The following is a 12,018-nucleotide window of genomic DNA, read 5'->3' on the forward strand; positions in this document are numbered from 1 at the left end:
GGGGAACGGGAAAGGAGGAGGGGGGCGAATCCGAGCCCAGAGTAGCCGTAAGACAGAGAGGGAGACCAGGGGAAAACCCTAAATAGAGAAGACAGCAGCAACTCAGGATTTCCTCGGTGCCAGAAAACAAACCAAGCTGAAGCTGGTTTCTCTGTTTTCTTCTGAATGAGATGCAATCCCTGGCACGCCGGAGCCAGTAGATTATGGTCGTGACCCAGCCTGTAGGGAAGCCCGGAGGGGGAATCCTATTCCAGTGAAACAAAACCAGAAAAACCATCAGACCTTCGAAAGAGGAACTTAATTGGGGAAAGGGGTAAGGGAGGTGGAATTGAGGTTTGTTCCTTTTCCACCTTGGCCACCAGACTCTCCCTAGAGTAGAGGAGCCAGAGACTTGGGGTGGGGCCAGCTAATCTTTTCATTACGCCCCTATTGTCTCTTTTTCTGGGGGGCGGGGGGAGGCGGAGAGGAGGGGGTCTTGAGGAGGGCAGCCTGTATACGTGCGTAGCAGGAGGCTTCCCCGGTGGATGAGTGAAACGCAGGAGGAGCTGGGGGAGCTAGCTTGGGACTGGACAGCTCTGCGGCCAGGGGTTGGGGTGGGAGTCGAGGCCAATAGGAAAGTGTCAGAGGCTGCTGAGTCCCACCCGGACTGGGGGGAGGAGAAGGAGGAGGAGAAGGAGGAGGGGCGGGGAAAGCATCGGCGGGCGGCGGCGGCAGCAGCAGCAGCAGCAGCGGCAGCTGGAAGAAGACTAGGCGAAGGATGCCGGCCGCGGCTGGGGACGGGCTCTTGAGCGAGCCCACCGCGCCAGGCTCGGGGCTCGGAGGAGGAGACGACGGCGGGGAAGACGCGAAGCCTTCTCTTGCCTCGGCTGGAAGTTTCCTCCCTGCCTGGGTGAGCGCGGTGTCTAGGGAGCAGCTCCGGGACTTCCAGCACAACAAACGGGTTGGCAACTATCTCATCGGCAGCAGGAAGCTGGGAGAAGGCTCCTTCGCTAAAGTGAGAGAGGGACTACATGTGCTGACCGGAGAAAAGGTGAGAAGGTCCAGATCCCTGAAAGTTTAAAGGACGGCCACCGCGCCCCCAGTTCCTACCCCGGTTGCCTCCCGGCGGCCAGGGTGGGAGAGAGGCGGGAGGCATAGAGGTTGCAGCCAAAAGTTAGGGCCACTCATTCCTAGTAAGGGTTGAAGGGAAGGCTCCCCTGTAGTTTGAATCACCGAGCAGGGCGTCCCTGTATCATAAGGTAATCTGATGGATCACATAGGGTTAATGTAACCCTGCTTTACCTCTAATCTCCATACATTCCTGTCCTAGCTACTGATTTAGGATCTGAACAGAAAGGGAGTGAATAGGCCAGTGGCCGTAAATAATTGACTAGAGGACAGACTTGAGGTTACTCATCTTCCATCCTTACCCCCATTTACTCTAACCCTAACTTCTCCTGGCAGATTGTAATGGCTTTGAGGGTTGGTGGTTCTTTCCACCAAAGGAATGGTGAAATTCTCTTTCCCATCCCATCCCTTCCCCCTCTTCTCCACTCCTTCACTGAGAAGGCTGAGTAGAGAGGAGGTGGGTCTGGAGTTCTTGGAGGTGCGGGGCAGGGGGGGGGGTCCTCTGTTGGACTGGCTAGGGGATTAAACAGATTATCTAACCATTTAGGCTTTTGGAACCTGACACCTCTCTCGGGTACTAGGGCTGGGGGTGGGGTGAGGTGGAGATGGGGGTGGAATTATAGAAAAGCTCATGGACAGGAAGGAACTATTTCCTTTCCCTGCTAGACAGTGTTCCTAGAGAGTCTGAAGAACGTTTCTGAATGTAGTTAAGATAAAGAACTAAGAGCGTGGCACTTTTGCCTTCCCATCCCTTCTCCAATTCTCTCAGCCTCATACTTGCAAATTCTCATTAGAATGATTTAAAAAGGTATTAAGGTTCTGTTTTAAATATGGTCACACAAACATACCCATACATTCAACATGTGGAAGGAACTCTCCTTCCTATCTAAGGAGTCACTAAGGAGTCTTACTCCCAAACCACTGCAACTCTTTCAGGCATGGTCATTTCTGACTGACATGAGAGGAGGTAATGGCTTACTTAGAAGTGAACTCCAAGCCAGGAGATCTGTTGGGCTCTCATGGGATTTCAGAAGTCTGGTTAATCAGAGAGGAAAAGACTGAGACTCTCAAAAGATCCTATTCATTTCTTCCTGACGGTCAATATCCCGAGTATAAAATTATTTTAGTGAGTAGATTTTTGTAAGGGTTTGAACAACTTGTTGAAGAAACTCAAGACATCCAGCACAGGGTTTCTGCGAATACCAAGAATACAAACTTGGGCTTCTTATTGGAGTGAAATCCTATAGAAAGTTGAGCTACCCTTTCCGTTAAAGCATAACAATCATGATAATTATTTTTAAGTACCCCAGGACTCACTCATCCTTGTTTTCTTCCCTGCTTCTCAACTGTCCATTTCCCATTACTTTGATCTTGTTCCCTCTCCAGCTAAGTTAATAAAGGGATCCCTGTGATGGCTGTAGTCTTCCTAGATTCTCGTGAAGGATACCCATTTCTTTTGTGCAGACACGGCTGGAGTAATTATTTTAATAGTGGTTTTGGATTCATTGTCCATGCCAAAAGGAAATGTTGGATGATGAGTAACTGAAATGACTATTTCAATAGAAGCAGGGAAAAAAGACTCCCGACCTCTTTCTAGTCCTTTCAAAAGTGTGCTACTTTATAAATTATAAATCAGTTTAGTTTAGAATATACAGAAGTACGTTGTTCCCTAATTATAAATGAGAATACTTTTGTTGCTCTAAGGTTGTCGTCTTTTCTTTACAAACTCCCAGTTTCAACTTAATAGTAGGCATTTGTGCTCTAAATATAGGGGGAAAGTAATGAGATTTTTCTATTGATAACAATAGAAGGTACTGTGAGTACACACCTTCCCTGCCACCCACCTTAGTTTTTCTTCTGCATGTTCTTTCTATTTTTACTTGTTTAGCAAGACTTCATTATGATGACCGTTAAACTCTTGTTGCATATACATAGTGTTTTGGCTTTTGTACAGCTATACAAGATCATGGCAAAAAACACAAGCCATGCCCTCTAGATGTTTTGTTCTTGAAGTTTGACGTGAGAACTGAATGGAAAAGATAGTATGCCAAAAGCAATGTGTATCTCTCATTGAATCCTCCTTTTCTCTCCTTCTGTGCCAGTTAATCTTTTAAAATGAAAGGCACATTTTTAAAATCACAGAAATAGGAAGATTTGGAGACTAATTAGGCTATTAAAATTATTAGTCATTTGATTTGCTCTAGCGACAGCTCTTCTAAATCTGAAATTGAATATCCTCTCTTGTTGACAACAAAGAAACATCAGGTGCTATTCAGAGATATTGTCTTCCAAATCTAGCACCTTTGTGGACTTGTCTAATCAATGTAGACTTTGAAGATTTCCCCCGGATCAAAAGACTAATTTTTCACAAATGTATCTAGGAAGAATCTTTCTGAGGCTCTTAATGAGATCCTTTCTCAAGTTATACATCTCATTATCCAGATCCCAGCAGAGGTAATCCCAGTTACTTACCTGAATACTAAAACCACATGTTATGTGGTTCCTTAAGCTCTGAAAGATGTTTTAACTTTTTCTATTAGATCATCCAAGTTAGGAAAAAAGAAAAGAAAAGCAACTTGGGGAAAGGGTGAATGAAGGAATTAGAGAAGGTAAGCAGGGTTGAGTCTACATATTAATTTGAATACCTCAAGGAAAGCTACCACCCCTATGTATCTCCTCTACTAGGGCACTTGAAATGACAAAATTAGAGGATCTTTTACATTGGGCTCAATATTACCCTTTCCCTTTGATCTTTTAAAATTCAAATACTTTATGAGGTGTGGGTGTAACTTGAGAGAGATTTAAGTCAATAATGATGTAAGAGAAACCCTGCTTTTCCCATCCTTACCCTGAAAAGGAGGGGGAGGGAGGTGTCAGGTCATCCTGAGACAACTGGATACCCAGGAAGGAACCAGAAGGAAGGAAACAAGCATTTAATAAGCACCTACAATATGCCAGACACTTAAGGAGGGAATATGAAGTAGATAAAGTTTAAGTGACTTGCTCAAGATCAAATAGCTATTCTGGGACTCCAGATTTGAATTCAGATTTTTCTGACACTCAGGGCTCTAACCACTTCTCCACAGAGCTGTCAAGATCCACCAAAGGGTAAAGGAACTGTGAAGAAGACGATGGGGAAGACTCAACATTTTGCCTTTCGAAATATTTTATAGCTGCCTCTGAGGTAGCTTATGAAGTAATATTAATTAGGTTTTTTCTTGGGGAGATTTCAAGTCAAAATCTTTAATGTGGCTTTTACCAGAAAGTATGGTGATAACTGAAGCATGGATGTGGTAGACTTGAAGAAAGAAGACCCTAGATGAGAAATTCATTTCTGTCTTTTTCATGTAGTGGGATCTTGGTCAACAAACTTAACTTCTTAACCCTCAGTTTTCTTGTCTGTAAAATCGGGATGGAAAGCATTTTGTAAATTATCAAGTATTATATACAGGATGTCCAAAAAGTTTTTGTGCAGTTTTAGACTTTAATGGTTTAAAACTGAAGACAGATTTTTGAGACACCACTTTGCACAATTCAAATGCTTTATAAATCATTTAATAACTTTAAGTATTTGTTTTTTCAATAGCTTAACCTTGTTGTTATATATCAAAAGGTTTATTGTTTGTGGACATTTTTTGCTAACATGTGTAGTACAGCCAGACTTAGCTATTTATAAAAATCCCCAAGGTGAATGAAGTTTATTAATTGGTCTTTAGGTTATTCAGTTAATCATAAGAAGTCCTTATGATGTGTTCTTGGGCTATGACTAATGTTTTTGGACTGACAATGATAAAATACTAGGCAAAGGAAACTGGAATTATATATGCTATTACTACTTTGAGTAATTAACTATTTGCCACTAAAGTCCTTAGTAAGAGCAAAGTGGAAATGACATTAAAGAATAAACAATATTTGCTTTACTGTTACCTCCTATAGTCACTGACCATTGGATCTTTATATCTCTGTTGTTAGTCTGGTTAAAATGTGAGCTCCTTAAGATCAAGGAATATCTTATTTTTCTTTCTTGTATTCTTAGCATAGTGTTTTGTACATGGTAAATGCTTAATAAATGTTTCATTCATTTATTCAAGTGAGACACATTAGAAGGGGGACTTATTTAGGAGCTCCTTTATTTCTTATTCAGAAGGAACTTATTTGAAGATTTTTTTCATGGATTAAAAAGTATATTTTATGTGAGGCAGCTGGGCCTACAGGCAAGAGCTCCTTGGCTCAAATATGGCTTTAAACACCTCCTAGCTTTATGACTTTGGGCAAGTCACTTAACCCCAGTTACCTGGTCCTGACTACTCTTCTGCCTTAGAAAAGATTCTTAGAGTTGATTCTAAAACAGAAGATAAGGGTTTAAAAAAAAGTATATTATGCCACTTTCTGGTCATTCAGAGCCTTCAAAACCTACCCCTACTTTTCTGGTCTTCTTATGCCTTAAATTTCTTCCTCCCCCAACCCCACTCCCACTAACTCTGAGATCCCTCAACTGGCTTCCTTGCTAATGCTTGAACAAGAAATTCCATCTTTGGACTCTGGATTTTTTTAATTGGCCATTCCTCATAATTGGAAATGCTCTCCCTTTTCATCTTTGCTTCTTAACTTCCCAGACTTCCGTTAAGTTCCAACTAAAAGTCCGCCTTCAGTATAGTAAACTGCTCTCTCTCTCCCTTAATGATAGTGCCTTCCCTCTGTTGATTATATCTAATTTAGCTTGCTTATGCCTTACATGTATTGAGTAGTTTGCATGTTGTCTCTCTCATTAGACCCTGAACTCCTTAAAATCAGGGTTCTAGTTTTTGCCTTTTTTTTTTTAATCCTTAGCACTTAGTGTGGCACCTGACACATGATAGACAATAAATATTTATTGACTGAGAACAGGGTCTGTCTCTCTCTCTTTTTTTCTTTTTAAAACTCTTACTTTCTGTCTTAAGACAGAAAGGCAAGGGCTAAGCAAACAGGGTTAAGTAAGACTTTACCCAGGATCACACAGCTAGGAAGTGTCTGAGGCCAGATTTGAACCCAACTCCTCCTTATCCCAGGCTTGGATAGTGATAGTGATCCACTTAGCTACCTAGCTGCCCCACCAATTACATTTTAGTCTGATTCCACCGACAGTAGGGAGTGTTGCCAGGGTTCCCCCTAGGTAGTACAGTGGGTAGAGTGCCGGGCCTGGAGATGGTGGTAATGGGTTCAAATCTGGTCTCAGATGCTTCCTATCTGTATGATCCTGGGCAAGTCATTTAACCCTGGTTGCCTAACACCTGCTAATCTTCTGCCTTAGAGTTAATAATAAGATGGAATGTAAAGGTTTAAAAAATACATATTTAGAAATACTTAATGAAATAAAAGTACAATAGAACATAGGTAACATTAATATGTAGTTTTCTAAGTCAATATATGGTTTGTAGGAATGCTTAAATATAGTTTAATGTTTCCCTTTTCTTTTGGATGATACTACTTACCTATTTCAACCTACTTAATTTGCAGATGAGGAAACAGGGTCATAGACGAAATTACTTTTTTTTAAAACCCTTACCTTCCGTCTTAGAATCAATACTGTATTGATTCCAAGGCAGTAGAATGGTAAGGGCCAGGCAACGGGGCTTAAGTGACTTGCCCAGGGTCATACAGTTAGGAAGTTCCTGAGGCTAGATTTGAACCAAGACCTCCCATCTCTAGGTCTGGCTCTCAATCCATTGAGCTATCCAACTGTCCCCTAGAAATTTCTTTTCCCAATATCACAAAGCCATGAGAGTCAGAGCCTTCGCTTGAATCCAGGTTTTGGTGTCTTGGGCAATATTCAGTCTGTTAGAGTTAGACCATTCTTCATCACCTCTGGAACAAAGCTGCAAAAAGGACCACAGTTTAAAGTCACCTTTGCCTCCACTTATGATTAAGCCACTCTATGGTACAAAGTTGGCCACACATACTTGAGATATCATGTGGTTTAGCAAAATAAGTGCCAGATTTGGAGGCAGAAAACTTGAGTGTGAATATGGGCTTTGTCAGTTTGAGGGATCCACAAGTTATTTATTAAGCACAGTGTTGTGCTAAGTGCTGGGAGTACAAATAAAAAGAATGAAACATCCTCATTCTGCTGGGCTCAGTGACCTTACGGCAAGTTACTTTCCCTCTCTAGACCTCAACTTCCTCATGAGTAATAAGAGAGTTTGACTAGATGGTCTCTAAAGGCACTTCTTCCAGCTTTACATCCCCTGAGAAATTGATGAAGAAAGTGCTAAAAATTGGTCTTTGTTTAAAAATAAGTCACTTCTCACTTTCTTTCCTGCTTTTGTTGAGCTAAAAAAGGGTTGCCTAGCTTACTAAATTGCTGGTAATCATAGATTTGACAGGATAATGCCAAATACCTGGTGTGAAGCACTTACTAAAAATACAATTTACTATGCTTTGTAATAAAAGAAAATGACTAATTTTAGAAGTGGCCTTTTGAAAGATCTGTTTTTAGAAAGTATTTCTGGAACAAACAGGTGCTAAAATCTGTATATGAAAATGTTAGAAATCCAGGGGTATGATTGCTATGGGAAACAAGTAATCTTTGGAGAACTGGAAACTCCTATTAGTCCTCAGCAGGAACTTTCATGTGTCTATGAAAGTATTTTGAAAAAAACACCGGCCCAGTGTGTAATGTGTAATCTGTCAATGCATATACTTTCCAAGATTACATGTTGTCCAGGTTGTTGGCAAATTCTTTCCTTTAGACTTTCAGCCCTGCCTCACCTTTTGAAGTACTCGTGAATGATTCTTCTGCTACATTCATTGACACAGCTCTCATTGACTTAGAGCTCTTAGAGACAACAGAGCAGTGCAGAGCTGTGCCTACATAGCGGGGTATAACCTTAAATCTTCTCTCCAGGCATGGAATCACAGAAACTAGTCTTAGCATCTCTGTAGACTAAATGAGTACTGCGTTTTGCACATTGCTAGGCCATTCCAGGATAGCTTAACTGATCAGATGTTGGAGCATTTTTCAAAAGTGAAAGTTCGTTGAGTTGGCAGCCATAGATTAGGGCTGTCACAGAGTTCTCTGAAGATTGTGGATTAGGACAGTCATTTCATTTGCTCTAGAGATTCTTTGGGATTATGAAATCTATCAAGCATTTATTAAACATTTACTAAATGCAAGGTACTGTATTCAGTGGTAGGGATAGAAAGACAAAAGGAAAAATGGTGCCTAAACTGCCAGGGTAATTTGTTGTTGAGTGGTTTTCAATTGCATCCAATTTCCAATTCTTCATGACCTGATTTGAGGTTTTCTTAGCACAAAATACTACAGTGGTTTGCTATTTCCTTTCTCAGATCATTTAACAGATGAGGAAACTGAGCAAACCAGGTTAAGTGACTTACCCAGGGTAACATAGCTAGTAAATGTCTGAGGTGCGATTCGAATTCCTGACTCCAGGCCAGGCATTCTATTCACTGCATCACCAAGCTGCTCATATTGGGGTGATAGAATGTATAAAAAACAAAATTACAAAAGCCTTCCCTTGGGGGGTGGGGGTGGGGGAAGAGACATGTATTGAGCCTTAAAGGAAACCCAAGGCTTTAAAAGGTGAGGTGAGGAGGTGATTCCTTTGTATAGAGGATAAGCCTATATAAAGGTACAGGGGAAGAGATGGAATGATAATTTAGTTTAGCTAGAACACAGAGTGCATAAGCGGGAGTAATGTATATGCAATAAGCCTGGAAAGACAGGCTGAAGCTAAACTCGATATGCTGAGCTGAAGCACTTTATTTTATCATAGAGGCAATAAGGAGCCACTGAAGCTGCTTGAGCAAGGGAATGACATAGTAAGACCTTCACCTTAGAGTATCAATTTCATGACTGTGTTTAAGAAGAATAATTAGAGAGGAGAAAAACTGGAAGCCAGGAAACTATGGCAGTACCCTCCTTTGGGTCTTAATAGGGTGCTGGTTAGGTGATTGGCAGCTAGGTGGCACAGTGCTGAGCCTGGATTCAGGAAGGCCCCTCTTCCCGACTTCAAATCTGGTCTTGGACACTTTCTAGCTGTGTGATACTGGGCAAGTCACTTTAACTCGATTGACCTGAGTTTCCTCACCTTTAAAATGTGCTGGAGAAGGAAATGGCAAACAATGACAGTGCCTTTTTCTAGTTCTTGCCAAGAAAACTCCAAATGTTGGTGGAGTTGTGAATTGATCCAACCATTCTGGAAGGCAATTTAGAACTATGCCCAAAGGGCTTTAAAGGACTACTTGCCCTTTGATCCAGCCATACCACTGCTGGGTTTATACCCCAAAGAGATCATAAGGAAAAAGACTTGTACAAAAATATTTATAGCTATGCTCTTTGTGGTAGCAAAACTCAGAAATTGAGGGGGTGCCCTTCAATTGGGGAATGGCTGAACAAATTGTGGTATCTGTTGGTGATGGAATACTATTGTGCTAAAAGGAGTAATGAACTGGAGGGATTCCATGTGAACTATAACAACCTTCATGAATTGATGCAGAGTGAAAGAAGCAGAACCAAGAGAACATTATACATAGAGACAGATACACTGTGGTAAAATCAAATGTAATGGACTTCTGTACTAGCAGCAATGCAATGATCCAGGACAATTATGAGAGACATATGAGAAAGAACGCTATCCATATTCAGAGGAAGAACTACAGGAGAGGAAACACAGAAGAAAAACAACTGCTTGATCACATGGGTCGATGGGGATATGATTGGGGATGTAGACTCTTAAACGATCACCCTAGTGCAAATGTTAATAATATGGAAATAGGTCTGGATCAATGACACGTGTAAAACCCAGTGGAATTGCTCATTGGCTACAGGAGCGGGATGAGAGGACAGGAGGGAAAGAACATGAATCATGTAACCATGGAAAAATATTCTCAATTAATTAATTAAACTTTTAAAAAAAAAGAAAAGGGGCAGCTGGGTAGCTCAGTGGAGTGAGAGTCAGGCCTAGAGACAGGAGGTCCTAGGTTCAAACCCGGCCTCAGACACTTCCCAGCTGTGTGACCCTGGGCAAGTCACTTGACCCCCATTGCCCACCCTTACCACTCTTCCACCTATGAGACAATACACTGAAGTACAAGGGTTTAAAAAAAAAAGAAAAGAAAAGAAAACTCCAAATGGGATCATGAAGAGAAAATGACTGAAAAACAACATATGATTCAAAAAAGGGAAACTTAACCTCCCCAAACTTATCCTTATGAATATGCTACTCCAACCCTGACTATTTATTCCATTTTGTCCTCTGGGATTTCATATTGAAACAATTCTTCATCCTTTTGGGCTTCTTTCTCGTGTTCCTCCCATGTACTATGTTTTTCACTGAGATTTGGTTGCATCTCTGGTCATTCTCTTTAGCCCTGGTCATACCTTCTCTCACACAGCTCACCAATCTCCCGTCTTAAACTGGTTGGGGGGTGAGGGTCGGGGAGTATGTGAATACTTTTTGCTATTCACTGACAGTTCCACACACTACACTCTACCACCATCACTCAGCAGCTTCACCTCTTAATGTCCAAATAAATTTTCCTACCAATACTCATCATGGTGACTGATCTCTTGTCATTTTCTCTCCTTTTTCACTGTCTTCTCTTCTTTAGCTCTTGCTCTTACACAATCAACTTCAATATTCATTTTGGTGTGGTTTCCAAATCCCTTTATCTCTCAAATCTCAAATCTGTCTCTTTGACTCAGATGACTTCACTTCTACTCTACTTTAGCCATGCATAGGAATCTCCCTGGACCTCATCATTATACCCAAGTATTATACTTCCTTAATTAGAAACCCACATTTATTAGTAGATTTAATGATTTGTTATTTTTTCTTCTTTCTTTTAAAAAATTCTATTTTTAAGGGAGAAGAAATATTTAGCTGAATATCGAGGGGATATCGAGCAAAACTAAGATAATTTTAAATGTGAAATCTAAAATATATTTTCTTTAAAAAAAAGGAACTATGGTTCCTCAACTTATTCCTTCTTATCATTCCACCTCTCCCTCTCCCTTTGCCTTTACAAGCTTATTCTTCCCTCTCATCAAGAAATTCAACCCTTCTCCTCCTCATTACCTTTTTAGATCATTATCTCCACTCTAACTTCATTTTCCTCTTTTTTCCAATCTTGACTAGTTCACCATTTCAATTCTACACTGACCTCTGTTCTCAAGTCTTTAACTTCCTCATCTTACAGCTATTCATCTTTTCCCAAATCTCAAATCTGGATTATTCCCACCATCCTCTACTCCAAACCTAGGGCTCCTGACTGTACCCAGGAGATATCACACAACAATGCTTACTGGGTTTATTATAAATTCATGTTATTCAACTTCAACTGGGCCTTCACTGCATCAAGGCAGTCCTTTTATTTCTCCCTAGTTAATGCTCTATCTCAATCCCTTCAGAAGCTATTCTAAACTTTTTTTTTCCCTTCTCAAACCTCTCACATTTCTTCTTCCCTCCTCAAATCAAGAGAGAGGATAGTATAACTAATTGAAATCCAGAAATAACCCCCAAATTTCCTGTTAGCCAGAGGTTTTGATCTCTATCTGTTCTTTGACTTTACTGCCAAATTCTCACTCATTGATTTTAGTTTTACCCCCAATAGGAGGTGCAAAAGAACAGTTAAATAACCATAAAGAAAATAAGGAGAAAAATGGGGCCTGAATATTAAAAAACAAAAATCCAAACTGAAGTAATAGTTTTAAGATAATTGATTAAATTTTGTAGTTATACCATGCTGAATCGACCCACTACAGATGAATATTATCTAATCTCAATCGAACCCTTATTACAGCAATGTTAATACTTTTATTTCTCAACTGAATCTCTATCCCACTCTCTACTGCATTTGTTCCCTACCTTTTGTCACATAGTGGATGTCATTTACTAAGATTTTTCTCCCAAA

The 12,018-nt window shown here is 40.7% G+C and overlaps 1 protein-coding gene across 1 annotated transcript in view; it reads left to right on the top strand.

Moving 5' to 3' along the window:
* The first annotated feature begins 757 nt into the window (after positions 1 to 757).
* HUNK (hormonally up-regulated Neu-associated kinase) overlaps positions 758 to 12,018 on the top strand; it is a 130,573-nt gene continuing 119,312 nt past the window's right edge. Inside the window, exon 1 of the mRNA XM_044666849.1 lies at positions 758 to 1,030. Coding sequence (XP_044522784.1) covers positions 758 to 1,030 — 273 coding nt within the window. The remainder of the gene's footprint in view (positions 1,031 to 12,018) is intronic.

The sequence above is a fragment of the Gracilinanus agilis genome, chromosome 3 (genome assembly GCF_016433145.1).
Source record: "Gracilinanus agilis isolate LMUSP501 chromosome 3, AgileGrace, whole genome shotgun sequence".
Taxonomy (NCBI): domain Eukaryota; kingdom Metazoa; phylum Chordata; class Mammalia; order Didelphimorphia; family Didelphidae; genus Gracilinanus; species Gracilinanus agilis.